Source organism: Ammospiza nelsoni, chromosome 8 (assembly GCF_027579445.1).
Source record: "Ammospiza nelsoni isolate bAmmNel1 chromosome 8, bAmmNel1.pri, whole genome shotgun sequence".
NCBI classification, from domain to species: domain Eukaryota; kingdom Metazoa; phylum Chordata; class Aves; order Passeriformes; family Passerellidae; genus Ammospiza; species Ammospiza nelsoni.
In genome coordinates, this window is record NC_080640.1 from 25067872 (window position 1) to 25090523 (window position 22652).

General features: G+C 38.1%; 1 protein-coding gene across 2 annotated transcripts in view; it reads left to right on the forward strand.

Moving 5' to 3' along the window:
• The window catches only part of SH2D4B (SH2 domain containing 4B), a 56083-nt gene that overhangs the window by 11731 nt on the left and 21700 nt on the right, over positions 1–22652 (forward strand). Inside the window, exons 2-6 of one of the 2 annotated variants that reach the window (XM_059477346.1) lie at positions 1130–1289; positions 2370–2517; positions 10032–10176; positions 16664–16868; positions 17862–17989. In XM_059477346.1, coding sequence (XP_059333329.1) covers positions 1130–1289; positions 2370–2517; positions 10032–10176; positions 16664–16868; positions 17862–17989 — 786 coding nt within the window. The remainder of the gene's footprint in view (positions 1–1129; positions 1290–2369; positions 2518–10031; positions 10177–16663; positions 16869–17861; positions 17990–22652) is intronic. The other variant, XM_059477347.1, reaches the window with a different exon arrangement.

Sequence of the window (22652 nt, forward strand, 5' to 3'; positions counted from 1 at the left end):
TTTGTGATGCACAATTTTGTCATACCAGTGTTTGGGTAAGAGGATGAAATCTAGGGGACTAATATTCAGGGAATGATGAAAACTGCTGACCCTTTATGTCCTTGTAGTCTGAATTCTTTGAAATAAATCCAGTATTCATTTGGTAAACGTCTTTGTGGCAGAATCTCCTTTTGTGGAGGACAGTTTCAAGAAATTTGCAAGAAATGAAACATAAAAATTGATGCATAAGAGGTGTTTCTACAAATTCCTTATTATGAACCTCTAAAATGCTTATAATATTTGACAGTTCTATTTATCGAAGCAGAAGGAAAAGACCAAACCACACTAAGTCAGGTAATATAAATAACTATTGAAATGGGTTCAGGTAGGATCCAATCTAGTGTCCTTTGTAGTCCTACATTTGTACTTGATGGCTCACCAAATGCAGTCTGTTTTGTAAAGAGCTTTTCAGGCCTTTTGTGGTGTTCTTAAACTCACTCTGTCAACACAGTAACCATAGATTTTTGTGTAGTTTGTGTCATGAAAACTGAACCAGAAATTTAATCCCTTTCAATTGCCTCTGTGAGCAGAATAGGCTCTGCAGCACTGAGTGGTGTGCTCTGAGCATGCAGGCTCCCTGAAACTCCTGCTTCACACAGTGGGAACACGAAATTCCTGCATTCTTTGAAGGTGTTCCCATGAAGTTTCTCTACCTGTTCAACACTGGACATTCTTTGTGCACAAAGCATTTTTAGTCACATAATATGACTGGTCATTGCCCATCTCTTTTTCCATGCTCTTCATTCATCCCTTGTTGAGTGAAGTGAGCAAATATAGCAATTAAAAAGGGATTATAATACTGGAATTCTGGGAAATGCATGCCTGAATTAATAATTTTTATTTTTGCGGGACAGTGAGTCTTTAAAGATTGGGTAATCCGCAGCATGAAAACCTTTTAATTTTTTTCCCCGGCTTTTGGCACAATTTGGTCAAATCTGAAGATTTCTTTGGACCTCTGAGCAATGTTTTCTTCTGAATTGTAAATGGCAAGCTTAATGTTTTCTAAGTTGCAGATTCCCCACCCTTTCCTGTGTCTGTGCAGGATTTGAGGCGGTGTTTACGTTGTGGTGTGTTCTCGGTGGTGTTGCAGGTAACGGCAAGCGCGTGCAGTGGCTGCGGGGCCAGGACGGTGAGGTCTGGGTCTGGGTGATGGGAGAAGCCCCGGGGGACAAACCCTACGAGCAGATCTCGGAGGAGCTCATAGCAGAGCGGGCCAGGCTGCAGGCACAGAAGGAGGCAGAGGAACTATGGTGAGGATTTAAGAGTCTGAGTTCAGGGTCCACTTGGCCTAATGGGGAGGCATGACCTTGTAGAAAGGTGGGAGGTAATGGTGGGTAAAACTGGTAAGTATGTTTTGTGAGCGTTTGCTTTCACTTGCTTTTTCAGGTTTTCAGCTTTTTAAAAATGTCATTTTGCTTTTATTGAATATTGAAAGCCAAAAACCCTATTTGCAAAAAAAAGTGGTGCCAACTTTTTTCTCTGTTGGGAATTTAGCTAAACCATTGATCAGCCTGCAAATAAAGAAGAATGAAGCAGTCTGGTTTTGAGATGATTAAATTAGATATGTTTGTTATATCACAGTTCAGAGCCCACAATGGGGGTTTAGTACATAAAATCCTTTTTGAAATTGGTTTTATTTGCAATTTGCTTGTATTAATTTTTATTCCAGCAGTTCAAAACTCATTATACAAAGTGCCATGTGGTGCTTCTAGCAGGGCCTCTTCCAGGTTTGGGGGACATTCAAAAGTGTTTTGATGATTGATATTCTTAGAAATTAGGCCACCTGCCTCACACACTTCCCTTTGTAGTGCAGCACTGAAAAGTGACTCTTTAATATCAGGTTATTCTGTGTTATCCGTTTTCATATGAGATTATTCTTGCTTTGAGTGCTTGCATATTTAAGCAGGGATTGAAACCTTCAACCTGTCCTCTGAATTCCTTTTACATTGTCAGTATGAATAAACAATCTAGCATAAGAATTTGGAAGACATTTTTACTGGTATTTGAAAGATAGTAAATTCCCAACCATGCTTTGCTAGACCAATAGAAAAATATAAGGTTTGACTTAAAGACATCCAAGAAGTACTTGTCTAACTTAGAAGTGCCATTTTAATTAATAATTTATCAAAAATTGTAAATTGTCTGCTTTCTGGATGGTTTATTAAAATATGATTTGTGCGAGATCTCTTGTTAAATACATTTTAATTCTTTGCTTGCATCTTTCCATGAAGGCTTATGCTAATTATCTATTGCAACCAGTGTGTAAGCATTGATCCTCAATTTAAGAAAATTAGTGCATTAAATTTTTGTTTTCACATCCTTTTCTGAAGGAGACAAAAGGAAGCTGAAATAACAAAGAAATTCCGTGATGCTATGGCTCAAGAAAAAGCCAGAATAGTGGCAGAAAAATGGAAAATAGAAATGGAGGATCGGAAAGCAGCCAAACTGGAGGAAGAAAAAATTCAGGAGGAACTAAAGGTTTGCATAGAGAAATTTAGGTGGTTTTTATAGTGTTTTCATATAGATTCACAGTTTCTGTCACCTTCAGTGCATGCTTATTAATAAGCTTTAAAATCCAGAGTTGTAATTTTTCATTCTGGAATATACAGATAGCTACATGGTGTTCAGCAGAACAGCTGGGTGAGCGATGAGAAAAAATTACAGGTCTCATTCAGAAGTGCCAGAACAATCAAACTGGTTATTCAGCTCACACATTAACAGAATTGTTCAGTCAGCTGTGCTGGATGAATCATCCGGGGGAAAAAATGTACAATTGGGAAAGATCTCATTTTAAGTTAGTTTGTTTGAATGTATTCTGTGTATCTTGGATGAGTTTGTTCACATAATGAACTTCAAAACTGTGCCACTACTTCCTTCAAAATAATAAGGGGTGGATCCTTCCCCTACTCCACATATGGGAAAAGTCCAGTTGGCTTTTCTAGGAGAAGTTAATTTGCTTGATTTTTATTGACTTTACAATGAACTTTTTATGAGCTCAGTTACGATATTTTAATATTTGTTGGAAATAATATTTTTCACATTTTCTAGTTGCAAATAGCAATTTCAAAACAAAATAGGAAACACATCTGTCCACCCTTTTCATATTACTTGATAAAGATAAAAACTTGTTTAAAAATGAGAAAGTAAATATAATGGGTTCATGTAGAGAAGTCATGACAGTCCTCTGAGAATGGGATGTGCATGCTGGGACTGCACATGGTTGGTGAGGCTGAGTTTCCATGGAGAAGGCTTTAGAAAATCTGACTCTGAGGATCCAGTAACTTCCATCCACCCTCCTCTCCCCTGCTGACAGCTTGCTGTGTCTCTTCTTCCTTTCCTGGTGCAGTTATTTAAGGTATGGAGAGAGGGGACAGATTTTTCCCTTTGGCCCTTTGTGATGGGAGGGATGCTGAAAACTTAGTGTTAAGTTTATGTGGTTTGATTGCAAATAGCAAATTTCTTGTCACTCTGCAGACTGTGGGCCTGGGATTTGAGGTGGTTGTGGAGCACAAAGCCAGGGCAGTTCCTGCAGAGGAGGCTGCATAGAGTTGCTGATTTACCTTTGCACAATTAATTTGAATTCACAGGAGAGAATGGGGCCTTTGAAATGTGATGTCAATGAGTAATGAAAGTATACCTTGCTGCTTTATTAATGTATGAATAATGAGCAGAGCAACTAATTAAACACTCTTTCCTCTGCTCTCTGGAAAGTAAAGCCCTCTTGAGCAAAGGCTGACAGTGTTCACTCACGTCTATGTGGCTGACTCACAGGACACTTGATGGGGAAAATGTCCACAAGCTCACTGCTACTGTTCTGTTTCAAAGAGACTTTTTCAAAGAGTAGAGTGAGCAACTTCTGAGACTTTCAGTGGCCAGTATTCATAGCTTTCTATTAAGGCAAACTAGTTGTTCAGTTGTTGATAAAATTAAAAGGAATGGCACTAAATTCTGTTCATGTTCATATTGATGGAAAGGCAATGTCACAGTGATCTGTGTTTCCACTGTTTCCCAGGACATGAGCAGGTGTCCTCCATCCAGCTGTGTGCCTTGTAGGAGCACTGCTGGAAGTGGGATGAGATTATGGTTCAGTTTCTGCTTTGAACTTCAGATACTTAACTTCATCTGGGATTTCTCTATCTTCCTAAAGTTGCCAACATATTTGTTCTGCTAAGGAAGTAGAAACCCTTTCTTTCCCAATGGTTTCTCTTAAATCAAGCATTTGAAGATACAATTTGCAAAAATTTAAATAAAAGGACCGAAGTTTTCAAGACAAGACCCAGCTGAAAGGAACTCCTGACTTAAAGAATTAGTTTGGAAACCAGATATGATGTAGTGATTGTTTCTTTAAATGCCCTTTATCAAGTGTTCCCCATAATTTCCTGTATTAATCCAACAATAGAGCCTAATTCCACTTTCAGCATAGGTTCTTCAATTAGGTCTATAATCTGAGATCTGCTGGGAGAGACTTGGTCTGGCATAGGGTTCCACCAGCAGAAATCCAAATGCAGGACTGATTCCTTTGACACTCTGCTGCTCAGAAAAGCAGCTTATCTGTTACATGCTCTTGAAAGATCAGATCTTGTACACTGTGCATGGTGCATAGACAGGGAAATAAAGTTGTGTTTCTGGCATCCACGTCCACCTAGAAGGAAGGAATACAACTAGGGTTCAGGGAAAAAGATGAATTAATGAATCTACTGATGTATGACAGAAGTAATTGATAAAATGAAGAAGAGGGTGTGGAATTTGATGTAGATCTGTAGGCAAGATTGCCGCAACAGATTTAAAATATTTAACACACTGGTAATCATCCCTCTGTGATGATGACCAGGCCATGTTTAAAGAGGTCTCCAGACTGAGGTATGGAAAGTCCAGTCTCTGCTAATGCTTCATCCTCGTGAAGCACTTAGACTTGGGAAATTGAAACTGTCTCCTTTCTGCTGGCATGTTTAATTTCTAACCAGATTGTGTCACAAAAACTCCTTTTTAAAATGCTTTTATTCCTCTTGACCAGTCATGGGACGTTAGGGCTGTCTGCACTAGATAAATGATATCTTACATATCGAAGTGAGTGATGATCCCTATTTCCTTTTCCAACACTACTCCAAAAGTATTGCTTTCCTTGGTGTTTCTAAGCAGAATTGACTTTAATTTACGATGCTAGAATGTAACATTGACTACTTTATTTTTGCAGTTTAAGGACAGCTATTCTTTTATGCACCTCTTGCAAAGGACAAATAAGAGAGCCAATTACTATCATTAATCTTTTTGCTAATTCACAAAGGCTAGGAGCTCATAGGCATAATTTTCTACGGTTATCAGTAGCTGTCATTAAGAGTCTGAACAATGTGCAGAGCTAAGGCAAATTGAAGATGTGAGTGTCATCCAGCCAGGGGTGGGTATCCTTCAGCTACATTTAGAAATAAAAGAGATCTCTCAGTTCAGTCTTCATGTGGTCTACATAAAGCAGGAGAATATTAATAGCAAAATACTCTCCTTATGACAACATCAGATACCTGCCAAATTTAATAATATAAGCACAGTTGACAGCAGAGCTAGATTGCCTCTTAAAAATTCCCTGGGAGATGAAATGTGTCTCATCAAAGAAGATAGGTTCAGAGAACAGAACAATTAGCACTTCTGTTCAGGAAATATCTAATTAACCTTATGCTCAGTAGAAAGAATACACTTTCCATTGAGCTTGGATAAGCTTTCAACACATGCCTGCATGCTTAACTGTGCCCCCAAGTGCTGTGGACCTGATTCTTCAGAAAATTGCTGCCAGATGTAAAGTTTAGGAATACAGTGAACTGTCACCATTGCCATTTGGAGTACTGTGGGCTTCTTATAATAGAGCAGTGAGCATTCTGTCTTGATCTGAAAAAACTCTTGTCTCCAAGTAAACGTCAACCACTGTTATCTCCAAGTGCAAATAAGCTGTAAGTTCAGCTCTGTGCTTTGCTGTGCCAAGAAATCATTGAACTCTTTCCCAAAACCAGCATATATATAATTTAGGAACATGACAATAGCTTCTTGCTGGGGTTCAGCACCCAATTAATTCTGGAAGTGCCTTAGTTTGGTTGTTTCAATGGCAATTACAATAATTCATTTTGCTTCCTTTTGGGTCACTACAATTCAGTAATTCTTTTTTCCTCCAATGCTGCTGTCTCTTGAACAATGTTGTAAATGAGGAAGTTGTTAGTTTTGGTTGGGAACTGAGTGTTCAGGTTTTATCTATCCTACTTGTAATTGATATTAATTTTAAAGGAAAATATCTTCCTCAGTGACATCAGTAATGATTGCACTTCTGAAGCCACTATCTTCAGTCTGGATTGCTGGCAAAAGCTAGCAAAGCTCAGGTGTTTTCCATGGGTTAATGGCAAAATCTGAACCACTAATGAGGGGAGCTTACATGTTAGGAATTCAAGCTGTGAAGAGTCTCTAAGCTCCAGAGACAAACTTTAAGTAGATGGTCACTGGATCTATAGTAAATTACTTGAGCAGAGCCTGTTCCAGCATGTGCAGCAAATGTCAGATCTCTCCAACCAGGAGCAGTCCTTGGCTTTGCTTTCCAGCTTATGGAACACAGGGTCTTTGTGATCAGAGTAGGCTGATACCTCCTTGTATGTGTGAATAGCATGTCCTGGGACACACCCATGGCAGAAATCTCGTAGCTTCTGCATAAAGCATGAGTGCAGTTCATATGTTTGTCTCTGTGCAAATACATGCACAGTGAAGTGATGCAAAGCCTGTGTTCCTTTTGACACACACTGGTAGTGGAGAAAAAAATAATGCCTCAGCAAACACTTTATTTTCTGATGCAAGTGAGAGAATTTTGTCAGAAGAAGTCTGGGAAGGAGTTGGACATATTTATGCCTTTACTCAGAGCTCTGTTGGCACCTGTCAGGTGGGTCTGGAGAGATGTCTCATCTCTGAACACAGCTGGCTGTGTCAGCCTTGCTGAGAGCAGCCTGTGCTGCAGCTGGTGACCCTGGGGTTCCAGATTTCCTTCCTCAGAGCAGGGTGTCCCTGAGGGCTCTCAGCTGTGTTTTAGGAGCCCTGACTCTCTTGCCTGGCCCAGGTGGTTGCTGAGTGGGCTCAGGAGGTTCAATGCAGCTGTAGTGCATCCGGCTGGCTGCAGCTTTCAGGGCTGCCAAAGACGCTGCCTGCCAGCCTGAAGCCCTGAGAGAATCCCCGGTAGTATTTGCTTCAGGGAGGGCTGTTGTAACAAGCACACCTTGTGGGTTTTGCCCTGATCGGCAGGAGGGTGGTCATTCAGCTGCCCTGCAACATGTAACACTCCCCAGAAAGACTCCAAGAGCTGTGGTAGCCAGAAACCCAGTTTTCCTCTGTAAAAACCCCCACTGCTCTATTTTACCTTTTCTTCAGTGTATTTTTTAAATCTTTCTGCAAAATTTAAATGATGACCTAACTCCTCTCATCTGCCTTGGACTAAAACATTAAAACTTAACCATGGCTAAAATTAAATATTATTTAGAGCTGCTCATAGTAAAGCTGTCAAACATAGTGAGATACACATAGACAGAAACAAGTTGGTGGTAAATTCTCAACTGCCAGAGGATATATAAGATCATTTAGCATGTTCAAATTCTCCAATGGAGTAAAGGCTGGAGAGGATTACTGCTGCCTGTCGAATTGCCAGTGAGATTTGTTTCAGCAGCTTGGTATTTCACAACAATTTGCAACTCTGAACAGAATTGTCACTTCCTAATTATTTTGGCAGAGCTAAAAGGGTCAGGCAAAGAGTACAATCTCTCTCAACTGTCAGGCAGAAGATGGTGTTTGTAGATATTACAGCTCTTCACTCCCAGCTCTGATGTGCAGGATTAGATTCCTGGGGAGGAGCACACAAACTGCTCGATGTATTCTTTCAGTGTAGTAAATTAATTCAATTGTTGTTAATTTTAAATACAAACACACACTGTTTAGTTGTACTTGACAAAGGATGACTGTTCTTTTCCTGTGTCATGCCAGCAAGGATTGTTACTTCTCACACACCACTTGAGGGAGTTGGACAATATACCTGCACATCTCTGCACTAATTTAATAAATATAAGTTAAATCTCCTCTTTCTGTAAAAAGGAAAATGATGTGAAAAAGATTTGGTGAATTCAGAATCAACTGCCCATGTTAAGCGTTTGTTATCTCTTCTTTGACTTAAATCTCCTTTTCACTTAAAAAGGTAGGATTTTCTTAGTTTGCATTGTTACCTTCCATTAAGAATGTAAACTGAATTCTAGTTTTTGGTGTTGTGTGGGGGTGCTATTTGTTTGCTTTTCTTAGACCCTTCCATCTTTTTACTAGAAATGTTTCAACAACAGCTGCATTAAGAAACAAGCCCAAACTTACAACAAAACTCTTGTGTGATTCAGGGAAACTGCAGTGAGATTGATTTTCCCCCTCCTCTATTTTAAGTTTACCTTGTGGTTTAAGATGTTGAATAGAAAATATTCTGCTAACCCAGGATTGCTTCTGTGTCTGTCCATCTTCCTGAAGGATAGACTGAATGTATTGAATTTTTTTAGGTAGTGAAGCTAAGTGAATAAATATTCTCCTCATAAGAATAAAGAACAGTTGATCTCATATTTTTTTCAAGAAGAGAATAGAACTATTTACTTGCAGCTAAAATGTGCAATCCCTAATTCTATATTAAAAAAGATAATTATTTTTTCTTAGGAAGCTGCTTGGCTTTGAAATTAGCATTGTCTAAAAGCATTGACTTCTCAAAATTACTGAACTGTCCACTCAGCTCATGTTTTTAGGAGCTAGGAAATAATAATGGAAGGATGATGCTAGAAATAATCCAAGATAGTAGCACTAGAATTGACTGAAGAACAATACTAGGCTTTTATTTCTTAGAAATAGTAAGAGCAGTCTAATGCATTGTTCACAGAACCATATAACATTAAGGGCTGTACTTTCAACCTTCATCCCAGAAATTTCATAGGAGTAACGTTTTGCAACAACCTACTTGGGTTTCCTGTACTTACAGTTTAGGTCATGTAACTAGGATAGTAATTCAGGGGGATTTTACTTGGGGATTTATAAAAAAAATTCTTACCTGTATGTTTGTTCCCATAAGGGTATAGTGCTGGTTGCATTAGAAAATTAAATAAAAAACTGGTTTTATTTGTTATTCAAGTTATTTCAATAATATGAGTAACACTTAATGAAGTTCAGTTTTGTGGTTTTTGTGGGCTTCAATTAAACAATATTATTTAAATCTACTTCTTCACTACCTAAGGGATTTGGGAAAACTCATTGGAAAACAGATACAGATTCCTAGCTCTGCATTAATTGAGCTCCTATGTTATTGAAAATGTGAAGAAGGCCAACTGAAGACAGTCTTTCTCAGATTTCCATCTCTTTTAAGGCTTTCTTGGAAGGGAGCTTTTTTGGCATGTTACTCTTAGCTGCATTTTACAAAGTGACTGTTTTGTGCTGAAGGATCTTCCTTTTCCTCCAGAATGCAATGATCTTAATTTTTGGAAATATTATTCCCTGTGCTGGTTATGATGACACACTGGGACAGTTGCTAAACCAAGAATAGCAATAAATCAGTTCCTGAATTCTAAAGTTCTGTGGATGCTGTGTGTAGTGCTTGAAGACAGCATTATCTTCAATGGGGGTACACATGGACTTAAACCAAGCTTTCCTCACAGTCTGGAGAATAGCACAGGCTTTGGTGCCATGTGATAAAATGTTTTCTGTATAGTTTTCAGATCTTAGATGATTACAAGTTCCTCATTCCTTTGATACCTGTGGTCTCAAAATGTACCCTCAGGAATTCCTAGGAGGTGGGAAAATTCAGTGATGCCACTTGTGAGAGGCGAGAAGTCCAAAGTTAGAAGAGATGGTGATTTGTCCAGGGTAATGCAGCTTCTCTGTGATAGGAAACAACTGAAGCAGTGTCTCAGCTTTTGGCACATTCTACCTCTTTAGTCACTTGTTGCTTACTTCATTTTCTCTAGAAAAGAGAAGAAGAGGAAAGACAGAAAGGTGAGGAGCTGATCAGGCAGCAGGAAGAAATCCGGGCAAAGGAGCTGTACCTGAGCCTCAAGCAAGCTCAGCAGCACAGTCAGCACAGCGACGACGACCAGGAGTGGGAAGAACAGTGTGAGTAAAACTACTTTCACAGCACTCACATATTTCTGAAAGCAGGTAAAAAGACACTTGCAGAATGGAGATTTTGTGGCCAAAAAAACTTCTACCTAGAGCAATACAAAGTGCTGTATTATTTTGGTGGAAATTGCCAGCTTAAAATTACAAACAGGAGTTTTGGATTTCTTCCTGAATCTGTGTCAATGTCTTATAGAAAAGTTTTTGTGTACAATGACTGAGATAATTAAATTTTGTCTAATGTACTTAATTAACAGTTTTGGCTTACTAATAATAACTCAGGGCATAGTTATTTTGACAGCTTGTCCTCAGCTATCGTTGAAGAGATAGAATCTGTCTTCATCAGTATTTTAGTTGCTTCCATATGGTAGTGGGGTGAAGCTATGGTATCAATGCTGAAACTCACTTCATTCCAAAAGATTACAGTAAATCATACTTAGATTGTTGCTCTAAAAAAACACCTGATGATGATGATGATCTCATTCTATGGAAGTACTGTTCCTTTTAGGTAGCCTGAAATTCTTTATGAATATCATAATTGTGATCAATTTCAATTTTCTTGGTGATTTTAAAAAGTGTATAAGGAATAGAAAAACTATATTATTATACAGATGTACACATTAATACCGTAGACAAGTAATGGCCCACATTATGAATAAATTTCAAAAGATACAATTAGTTTATTTTATGGCTTTTGTCATCACTTCATTAATTCCTGAGGACTAATTACTGTAGTGCTATTACCTGGAATTGATCTGATAATGAATCACTGTGTACAAGATGAATTAAATCTATATGATACACTGGTGCCATTTTCCAAGCTCATAATAGAGTATGTTAATTTTGATCAACAAAACCTCTGCATATTACACTGTCAATAAAGATAAAGTAATTATTTTCTGGAGAATTATCTAAATCCAGGTGTACATGTTTATATGGAAAGGAAAACTAACTTTCTGTATTTTGGGTATGTGAGAGTAAACTGAGTTGAGAAAAAGTTGCCTTTTAGGTCTGCAGAAAATCAGCATCAGCTGGCAACCCAACATAGAGGATGGTATTATGTACTTTAGGATTTCTTTGATACTATATAAGGAAAGAAAAAACATTTCAATCATAATATTAAAAGAAAAAAGTAATCCAGGTTACCTTTGCATTGAAATAAAACAAAATACTACAAACACTACTAAAACCAGGTATCATTTTCTTACTATTGCATTAATGAGGTAACTGATGTTTTGAATTTTTGCCTCTATTTTCTTGAGGAAAACTGCTTGTGCAGGGATAGACATCAAAAATGCTGTAGAATAATTATGGGAGAGGGGAGGGAGAAAAAGGAATAAGCTATGGAAAGTCTTGACCAGGAGTTCTGTAATGGCATTTTTGGTCTGTTAAAACACTTGTGACTGCATCACATGCTGGTGGGGATGGTCTGCCACCAGTACTTTTTCTTGTGGAAGCTCTGGGGTATTCTGTATGCTCTGGAGGAATTCAATCACCTCGTCTGTCTGCCTTCAGGCCTGTCCCCTCAGCCAGAGGTGGCTGAGAGCAGCTCAGGTGGCTCAGAGCTGCTGAGCCTGGTCACCAGCAGTGGTTCTGCCTCAGCACCTTCTCTCCTGCTGCTGGGTTTGCAGCCTGCTATAAATTGTGTGCTGCCAGAGTTATGCTGTTAGCAGTAATTGATTTAGCATTAAACTAACTGCAGACTAATGACTGGAGTGTTCCATATCCTTGTTTATCCTCTTACGCTTATCTCAGAGTCTCAATTTATCCCTGTTGGTTTGAGGGCTCAGAACCATGCTCCATTAGCAAATGGGTGCAACAGCTGAAGATAGGAAGATGCAGTGTTCAGTGCCTTATCTGAGTTGCTGGCTGGCTTAGACTGTGCTATCAAACTTTGTACTGAGTTTCCTCAGGTGTATTAACATCTTCCATTTCCTTAACTTTACTGCAGGAGCCAAAATGTGTAGCAGATAGCAACAAATATTTGGAAGTGGGAACATCTAAAATTGCTATGAAATTAGTTAGTACCTCAGGCTCACCAGATTTTTCATTTTTTATTTCAGTTCCAGACATATTTTTCTTTTTATGATAATCCTTCCATTTTGTCTGCAATATTCCTGTGGGGCACTGAGAGGAAATTTAGTGAAGTTAGGCAAAGCTGTCCAAGAGTCAGCTTTTCTAAGCAATAAATAAATGCATGAATGCATAAGAGAATTACAAGCAGATGTAGTATTTATATTTTTTGCCACTACAAACCTGCAGTGGAGATCATATTGTCTATTAGGAGCAAGACCAGGGTCCTTTGGGTCTTACCTCCTTGAAGTGAGCCCTGCCCTGTTCCACAGAGCTGGGGCTCAGTGGAACAGTAGTGCTAGAGCAGGTATTGGGGAAAGGAATGTAGCAATGATATTGATGACACTACTGATTTGTTTAGTAGATAGAATTCAGAATGTGATGGGGATTCATCTCTCCTCATCACATTATCCCCCAGCTGTTTATTGCCAAGGCAATAAGCAAAGTGATGCTAATATTAGTTTCAGTTGTTCATTTCAGTTAGCTTCTGCTATTTGCCAGAGAACAATAATGGCCCATAGAATTACTGTGTAAACTGAAATACATGATTTTAGGGCTTTTAGTATGCTAAATAACAAGTGTAGAATAATTTGGAAAATCTGTGCTAAAAGGGAAAAATTATGTTGTAAGAGCAATTACTTTGATTTAATATAAAAGATATATATTGGGATATTTTAGAGGGCAGTTGTAAGTTAGCAAGTTGAGCAGGGATATTGGTTGGCAGGATGTATTGTGGAAGACTTATTCAGAGAGTCTACTGTTCAAAACTCTTATTTTTGAAATTGAAAAGCGAAACTAAACTTGGATAGTAGAGGGTACATATTCTCATTAGTTTTGGACATTTCTGTGTGCTGTCCATTTTTAGGTTTCTAGTTTATTTAAGTGTGACCGCTCTTTGAGAAAGCAAAAAAAGTGTCTGTGAAACATGATAGGAAAATCTGTAGCAAAAATATTAATCTGATTGAATATTGCAAAAGGCATTCTGTTAATACACTTACAAAGTCCTACAAACTGCATCAGGTAGGGAAGTGCTCAGATACCGTCTGACCAGCTTTATTCATCTCCAGAAAAAAATTATTCCAGTAAAAATGAAGACAGAGATGAGTGAGTTGATCTATTCTTTTGCCTTTCCCTGAGCACCTACTTTTGGTCTCTCTTGGAAGAAGGATACCAGGCTGACTCATTATAGCTTCTTTTATAATGTTGTATTTTTATGTTCTTCTACGAATGTGTCTATGAATTTAATTTTGCCTAACTTTTAAAGGAATTCATTGGGTATTTATGTTCTCCAAAAATTCAAGTGAGCTTACTGGCAGGAGTGTTGATAAAATGCTGAATTTTAAAGTGAGTGGTCCCCAGTTCAGCTATGCATTAACTAAGCAAGTGCTCAACCTTACATATATGTGCCCTCTGAACTCCAGTAGGTCTCACAGTGCACAGTGAATAGGAATGAGATTATTCATGTGCTTTCAGATAAGATGGCTGAATTGAAGCCATATTGCAGAGTATTTGTGGGAAGTTATATTTTCCACTTAGGAAAGGGAAAAAAACACTGAGTGATTTGTATGTGCACTCAGAAAATCTGAAGATTGAATTTTATCTATTAGCTAGTCATTTTTGAATAGCTCATAAACAAGCTTCCAAGAATTTTTAATGAGGGAAAGTTTAAACAAAAAAAAAAAAATCATGATGGATATTCATAGCATATGTTTGGGCTTTTTCCAGCTTTCACATATCTGACTGTAAATCAAAAATTGATTGATTTAGAAAATAGATTATAGAAAATGGAGAGGTCCTAGTCTTTCACAAATTATTTGATCGCATTCAGCAGCAGCATAGTATGAATTAATCCTCATCTATATCAAAATATCTGGTATTAGAACTTTGCCAGGACTGCTAATAGGGATTTCCCAATCCCGAGAAAATATAGAAGACAAAAGGCACCTTAGGCTAGCATAAAGAAAGAAGAGATTTTCATAAACTGCTCATGGAAAACAAGGTGATCCCAAGCCAACCCCTCTAGGACCCAAAGAGCACCTGCATACCCAGCTTTTTGAGCAAATAATCAAAGTCACTGGCATCAATAACCATGTTTGGTGACTAGAAATAATACTGGGGATAAAGCCATCACAGTCAGGAATCTACAGAAAAGTTTTCACTACATACCAGACAAAATGATATATGCCACATGAACTATCTTCCCATACTGACACTTCCTACAAATTTATCTATCTTGAGAAAGTAATTTAGAGTCTGAAGATAAATCTGGGTGTATTTTTGTAGAAGGTTTTTCTTACACTAGAATTTCATTACTATTCATATTTTTCTTTATGGCTTAGAACCATCTCACTAGGAGGGAGGGTTCTAAGCCACAAAGAAAAATATGCTGCTCAGAGAGGCGTGTACCATTGTGATTGCAGCCTCAGCACAGCAGGTGAAAAATGGGTGACCAAGCCCTCCTGGAAAACTGGCAAATACATCCAAGACTGGTCCATGCTGCCATCATTGGCTGGTTGTCATTAGTAGAAATGAACAGTTCAAAGCCAGCTCAGAGATGTCTCTGTGACATGTAGTGTGAACATCCTCTTACCAACAAAGAGCAAACCACAAAGCTCCAGGCAGCCTGCCCTCAATGTGAATATTGTGATGGTGGCAAACAGTGGAGGGTTTCTAGATGTCTTGCAAAGTTGCATCACACTTATCTTCCTTGCAGTCTCTCCTTGTGCTGCAAGCACAAAGTTCATTTTTAAAGTAACCATTATGTGTGGCTTTATAAAGGATAAATTACAGAAATACTGGAGCCTTTGAAGAACTATATGTAAATTATGTTATCTACCCTTAAAAATAATGATCTCTAAGATAAATAGTGAAGACTGCTACTTGTGTTTCCTGTGCTGTGCATTTGTTTGTTACTGTGTTTAGCCAAAGCTGCAGGGTATGTAGTTAAGTAAAACTGAAATCCTGCCAGTTGTATACATGTGGAGCATCTATGACTCGTTCATTATGCTATCTTGATGAGCTTTTAGTCCTGCATATCTTCCTGCTTATGGTAATATTATATAAGTCTCAGCTTAAAGGTCTTTTCCCTTTCCCTCATTTGCCCACAAGGTTTTATTTCATTTCATTTGGCTTTGAGTGCTTTTATTTCTTGATTCCATTAAACCTTCTTAGAATTTGGGAGTTAAATCCAGTTATACTTCAGCTTGCTTTAAATTGGGAGTGTAAACCAGAGAGATGCAAACAGAGTAATGAAATGCAGCTGTCTGGTATTATATCATGCATTCCTAGCCACAGGTACAGTCACAGGGGAGTTGGAAATGGAGTGCTCACTTTATGAACTGGATATGATCTAAGCCAGGATAGTCATGGTAGGATTGATAATTGCTACTGGAGGCCATAGCTAGCTTCTTTAATATTTGCTTCACTGCATGTTTAAAGGTTTGTTTTGCACTGGAATAATTTGCCTGCCTGCAGTTATTTGTTCAAAAACATCATCCAAGTAGGGCTTGAGGCACCAGAAAAGAGCCAATAGATGACAAATATTTGCAGTAGAATTCTTGGTGCATTTAAGTTATACCATGTCAAAGACAGGATTGTTGGAACATTAAAATGAAGAAGTTTAGTGAAAGATGCCTGAGCCACAGTGGCCTGAGCAGCAGTCTCATTGCAGGTTACAGAAATGGGTAACTCCCTGGCAGTGCCCTGATTAGGTGTGTATTAAATCTTCCAGTACAACTTCTGGTTCTCCATATACAATTTCAGAGACTGAAGTGTGAGGCAGCCCCATCCATAGCATCAACATGCCCTTTCCAATGACTGTTAATTTATCCATTGTTACTGAAACCCTTTTTAGACTGTGAATTTCAAGTTGGAAATGTCTGTGACTATAAGTACCATGACCAAGATAGCATAGGCCTTTCAGAAACAAACAGTACTGACAAAGTGCAGCCTACATGTCAGTTTTTATAATGGTAAATTTTGGGAGTTGACTCTTCAAGTCTAGTTATGTTCATAGCGGCCAAGAACACTGTTAGATACAGACTTAATTTAAAGCAGTAATTAACATCCTTTCTTGAAACATAGAACTTGGTGCACTTCCAGGGGAAAAGATATCCCCAAGCAGAATTTCTCTTATTACAGCCAAAAGAAGTGTCAGATTTAATCACAATATGTAGAAGCTCACTAATTGCCAGCAGTGGTCAGATCATTGATAATTTGAGGCTCCTTCTAGAGGTGGGCCTGTGTTTGAAGCATCAGGGAAGCCTTCCAGTTATCTGCCTTCTGTAATGTGGTGCAATTTATACACTCTTAAAACAAGCTCATGTAGGAATAAAGGCACTAAGCTGCTGTGAGCAGAGGGCTCCGTGGCTGTTTGTGATTCTCAATCTCTCCTCCTGTTCACCCTGCCCAGTGCGCCGCTCCAAGGCTGCGGACGAGGAGAGGAGCCACAAAGCGCGCAGGGCGCGGGACGAGTACCGACGGCAGTCCCTGCGCGCCATCCAGAAGGGAAGGGTGGCTGGCCTGAGCCATTTGTTCCAGGGGACAAACCTGAGCAGCGATCAGGACATCAAACTGAACAACAACAGTGCGACTCCTTTGTCTCCTGCAGCGTCCAGGTTGGTTTGTGCTGGAGTGGTTTTGAAACAGTTTTCTCTTGGATTGCTCCCTCTCCATTTCAACAAGCTGTTCTTCAGGTTTGGGGAGTCCTCAGTCTTGCTATTTCCTGATGATCAGAAAAAAAGAATGTTTTAAGGAAAAGAAAAAGAGATTTGATGCAAACTAAATGTCATTTATTTTCAGGCTGATTTCTTAGAATTCACACAGATACGACTCCTTGAGAAGACAGTATGAGATCAGTATGTGAGGCTGAAGTCAAATGGACAAATGTCTTAAGCCTCAAGCCTAAAATAAATTGCCTGCTGTTTAACAGCTTTTGTTTCTTTTTTTTTTTTTTTTTTTTTTTTTTTTTTTTTTTTTTTTTTACAGACAGCAGTCCTAAGTTTCAGAGGCTTTGTTTTTTGTGGCATTTTTTCAGGCAAAGCCAAGTATCTAAGAATTCAAACTGGAGGATGATTCCTACTAACTAAAACACATAAAAAGTAAAAAGTAGTAGAAAGAGTAAGGCAGGCTGTCAAGCAGAGAATGCAAAGGAAACATAAATGTTTAAACTAAACATTCCTTCTATTGTGCTTAGTGCTTCCTGCTTGGAGACACAGTGTATTGTAGCTGATAATGATTTACATATTTTTGCCAGTAAAAAGGAGTATACTCAAGGAAAAAGAGTTGCTTGACAATATTTACATTGGAATAAAAATGAGGTGGAAAAGGAAAGCTGACTGAAATGTCCATTGTGGTAAATTGTTTTTCCAGTTTAAGTTGTGTAAGAAAATGTTTAAGGTGCCATTGCAAATATAAAAATCACACTACTGTGGTTTTCATAAAAACACAAAGTAAATGAAACAAATTTTAAAAAGTTATTCAGTGAGTTGTACTAGCAGAAGTTACGCTGACCATTTTGCAGCTGTATGCTTTGTCAATATGTAAAAAGAGGCCATTATTTATGGTGTCCCTTGTTTTCCCACCCTGCTGTGCTCTGTCTTTGCGTGCAGTAACATCTGGGAGCGCCCTGCTCGGCCCTTCTCCCGCGACGTCATCATCCGCTGGTTCAAGGAGGAGCAGATCCCTCGGCGGGCTGGCTTTGAGAGGAGCACCAACAGGATTGCTCAGTGGTTCCATGGTAATTCCCTGATCTCTCATTTGATGTATAACAGGGCTGTGAGCATCTGTTCAGGAAATTAATCTTGACAGCTTCCATCCCAAAAAAGCAAAGCCTACTGACTCGGTGAAACCGAGTGCCTGTTAAAACAAGATTTTTGCATCTTTCCTACAATTAGCATACAATCTTCCTGTTTTATTTTTACTAATTAAGCAGACTAATGTAGGACTCATATCACCAAAGTTTTATTCAGGAATATTTGGGCCAAAATATACTTACTGCAAAATAGCAAGTCAAGCGAGAGTACTGAAACAAAGATAGGATTAGAAGAATTCCAAAATTAACTGGAAAATACAACAATTATGTGGTAGGTAGATGAATGATGTTCAAATTTTTGATTTACCTGATTTGCAAGAATGACTTGAACTCATATCTTTTAAATCACTGTTTTACTTTATAAACTGAAGGAGCATTTTTTTCTTTCTTGCTTTCTTTTGAGAACAGAAGTTATTATTTTTTTTCCTCAAAAATAATTGAGAGTATATAATTTTAGGCAGTTTTCCTGAAATAGGACTTGTGCAGATCCAAAATTTGCTGTCTTATCTGCTGGAGTTGCTGGCATCTCTGAGACTTTTGCTTTGTATAGTATTTGCAATACAGCTGAATCTTTGATATCAAATTCACAGGTAAGATGTCTTATTTTCATAGGTATTAGCAATGATCCTTATATTCAGTATTCTTAGACATTAAAAAAAAAGTTCTGGTTTAATAGCTGACATAATTGAGGGACCAGCAAGACTTTAAAGTTAAAGATTTTAAAGTTTTTTTTTATTACTGCTTTTGATGAGTCTATTGCTTTGTTCAAAGCACTAAGCTGACCCTCATGTCATTCATGATTCTCTAAGGCTAAGATGAGGATGTGTGGGTGTTTTGAAGTGAGTCAGGCAGGGAAGATTTCTGAATAAGTTTAATGTTTCATGTATTGCAGATTTCTGTTTATGATACACAAATCATTATGTGTTAAAAGACATCAACAAGCTGCTATTTTCATTGGCTTAATTGGTCAAAGACATTGAAGTCAGTCATGTACAGCTTGTAAATTCTAAATACTTTCATTACTTAGGAACAGTGATGCAGACAGTGTTATGTGTTTCCTTAGGGAAGACATTAGGTGTGGTTGCTTTCTGAGAGACAAACTGATTAAAATTTAATTTGTGGACATTTGCCAGACGTGCTTCCAACCAGGATGTTTCTGTATAAGTAGGTATCTAGGCTTGAGCCAATGCACGTGCAGTCCTTCTACTAATTTTGGTGGCTTTTGGATTAGTTTGTTAATCACTGAAAGAATTGAGACCTTCTTGATCATTCATTAATTTCCCAGATCATGCTCTTCATATCTCAAGAAACTGAATGCAATGACTTATAAAAGTGAGCAAAGTACCTAATTTTTCCTTCTCTCACTCAAGGAGCCAGACAAACACAGTCAAGTTACACTCCCAGCCTAAAGCTCAGTTGTTTTCTTTGCAGGGACTCCTGTGAGTGCTGTTTTGGTACCTATTTGCTGCATGAGTTGTTTTGGCTTTTGCAGCTCTGGTCAGATTAATTGCAACAATTGTAAATTGCGAAAAACTCAGCTGCCTTGTAGCTCTTTTGCAGTGGTGAAATCTAAAGAGGCTATTACAGGTGCAATAATTAGTGTTTGGTAGTGTTAGCTGGTGTTTGTATTACTGTTTGTAATGGACAAAAAAATCTGAGGAAAGCCAAACAATCACAATCACAGACTGCGCTGAGTTGGAAGGGACCCACAAGGATCATGGAGTCTGAATCCTGGGCCTCTTGTTATTTTGTATTGTGTTCAGGGAATCAGGATACATTATGAATTATTTTTTTCTATGAGCAAATATACAGCAGAATATATTTGACTTGTATGAGAAATTGGCAGTACAAATGAAAGCCATTCTGCAAAGCCCAGAATTACAGCTGACAACTCGAGCCACTGACTCACCTCAAGCATCTCTCACTGCAGGTATAATCAGGTCCTTCACATCCTTGAGCAATTTCTGTATTTTCTTATATCTCAGTTTTGGACCACAAAATGGGAGTTTAATATTCTGCCTCACGTTAAGGGTTTTTTGAATGCAATGCACTAAGAGAGCTATTGCAGCAGTACTGAAGAAGTAGATACCAGTTTATTACAGAATTACATGTTTTTGCCAGGGTCAGTAGAGCTTGGCTGCCTGCTTTGACTGTCAGGCTGTTCAGCTTTTTAGCTGAAGTTAAGCATTAGCTGATTCACTGTCTTCAAATTGTACTGTGGACATATAACTTATTCCAGTTATGCAAAGATGAAGCTTTCAGACAGATGTGTGTAGCTAAAGTAGCAAAGTACAAATCTTAATGCAAGCATCTTTATCCTCATATATTTGGCTTATTTTCCACTTTAAGTCATCAAACCAATCTGGATTCTGTTTAAAAATACACATTGTCTGAGGCATTTTCATGGTACATGGAACACGGTAACATATGGCTTGCTTAATGTACCTGAAGTTTTCCTTTTGTCTTCATTTGAAGAATCACTACAAAATGTTCATTTGAAGCAGGGTAGTAAAATCTGTAGTAACAAAAGCTCTTTCAAATTAGAACATTTCTTTATTTATTCACAGGAACTTAAATAAATATCAGCTTCAACTTCATCCATCTCTATCTGTCTCTTGAAATTATCATCAGTTATCTAAATTTCAGCAGATGTTTTTTAGCTCATTTGAAATAGGCTTTACTGTTTTCTTCATTAAAAAAATTGATGTTAAGGATGCAAATTGTAACATACAGCTGAATTCTGGATGTAAATTTAATTATTTTTTACTCTGTTTGAATAATAGATGCCTGCCAAAACCCAGTTCATTTGCCCTTCCAATCTAGAATGATTTTCTTAAGTTTGTGAAGAAAAAAAATACATATCTATTTTCAAATGTTTTATATAAATTAAACTCAACTTTAAGTCTGTCCTAAATCATAAAATTATGATATGACCTTTACTTGTGAAGCAATGAACCATTTTTTAAGTAGCTTATGCCCACTTTGTGGCCACAGTGCTCAATGCTCAATTATCAAACAGCTAAAATGAAGAGGAATCAGAGCCAGTGATTAAGGTGTCACCAGGACCATCTTGGGATTGAATGTAATCAGTGACTATTTATTTTGTATTGTCTAATAGTTGCCTTAGGTTTGAGTGAAAAGAAATATTATTTAATTTTGCTAACTATGAAAACTAAGAAATTGGTCTAAATTTAAGTAAAGGTAAGTTCTGTACAGTATGATAACCAGAAAGTTAGTAATTGTATTCTGATTTCCGACCTGCTAATTTATGACTATAAACATATTAGTCAAACTTATATGGGCATCCTAATGTTGTATCAAGTTGTATGAAAGGTTTTAGTTAATTTGAAATAAGAGCATTCTTTGCCAAGATCCCAGTTGCTGATATGCTTTGAAAGCAGGGAAGTAAATTGGTGTTTAGGATGGGAGAACTGTCTCTCAGGCTGGAAAGAGGGACACATTCCTTGTTTTTCTAAGTTTAGCTTTGAACAGGATTTTTCTTTTCAATCTCCTGTGGGACCCATGCCTAGTAAAGGGAAAGTTATCGGTCTTCCCCTCGCACATATTGAAGAGTTTTACCAAATTATCACAGACATTAGCAAATTGTGCTTTTCAGTTTATTGTAGGCATAAGGCACTTGCGATAGAATTCCATATGGCAGCAAAACTAAAGATCCTTCCTTCCCTAAGTATTTAACAAAATGTTGCTGGTAGCTGAAGTGTGTATTATTTCCATATTTGCTCTTTCATTTGTCTTTTAACCTTTCTCTTATGGTTGCAATCTGCTTCAGAACTTTTTTCTTCCCATTCCAATTAGTTTGTCAGCTGTTACTTTTGACAGTTTTGATATTTTTAACTTCAGATGTTAGACTGTTCACCCTCACATACTTTGTTCTGTGTTTGGTTATTTTCTGTTCAGAATATAGGGGTGCTGGTCTTTACATCTCCAAATATTTCCCCAGGTTTAGTTGTGAGCAATGTTTTATGATTGTTGCTGTTTACACACAATACAACAGGGATCTCTCGGGTGTGTAGTTTGCACAGTACAGAATTTATTCATTGCCTGTCTGTGGGTGGCTGAGGGCTTGCTTGCCAAGCATCTGCTGCAGCACTATCAGATCTCCAGTTGCCTTCAGGTTGAAAGGAAAGTTCAGAGGCTGATATCACAGATCTGGAAACATGAGGTAGTTGCCCTAAAGGCTGTACCTTTAAAATGTAATTGCAGGAGCATGGGCGCTATTGTGGAGAACCGTTTCGCCAGGGCAAGTCAGAGTGGTGGTGCAGTTAAGGGAGCGGGAAGCTGTGGAGGAGTTGATCAGAGCAGATCAAGGGATGGATTGAAAGAATTCTCAGAGATGCAGGAGCTGAATAATCTCTGAGGTCAGGGGAGCCAGGAAATAAAATTTTCAGTTTATCAGGAATGTGTTCCAAACGTTTCCAGATTAAGGTTTAACCCAGATGGCTAATGCTGTTTTCAGGAAGAAACTTGTTTCAAGAGGAAAATCTAGCACACCAAAAGAGTGATAATAGTTCTGCAAATCAAGTGTTCCCAATAAAGGAGATATTTCTGAAAGTCTAATTATTCTGAG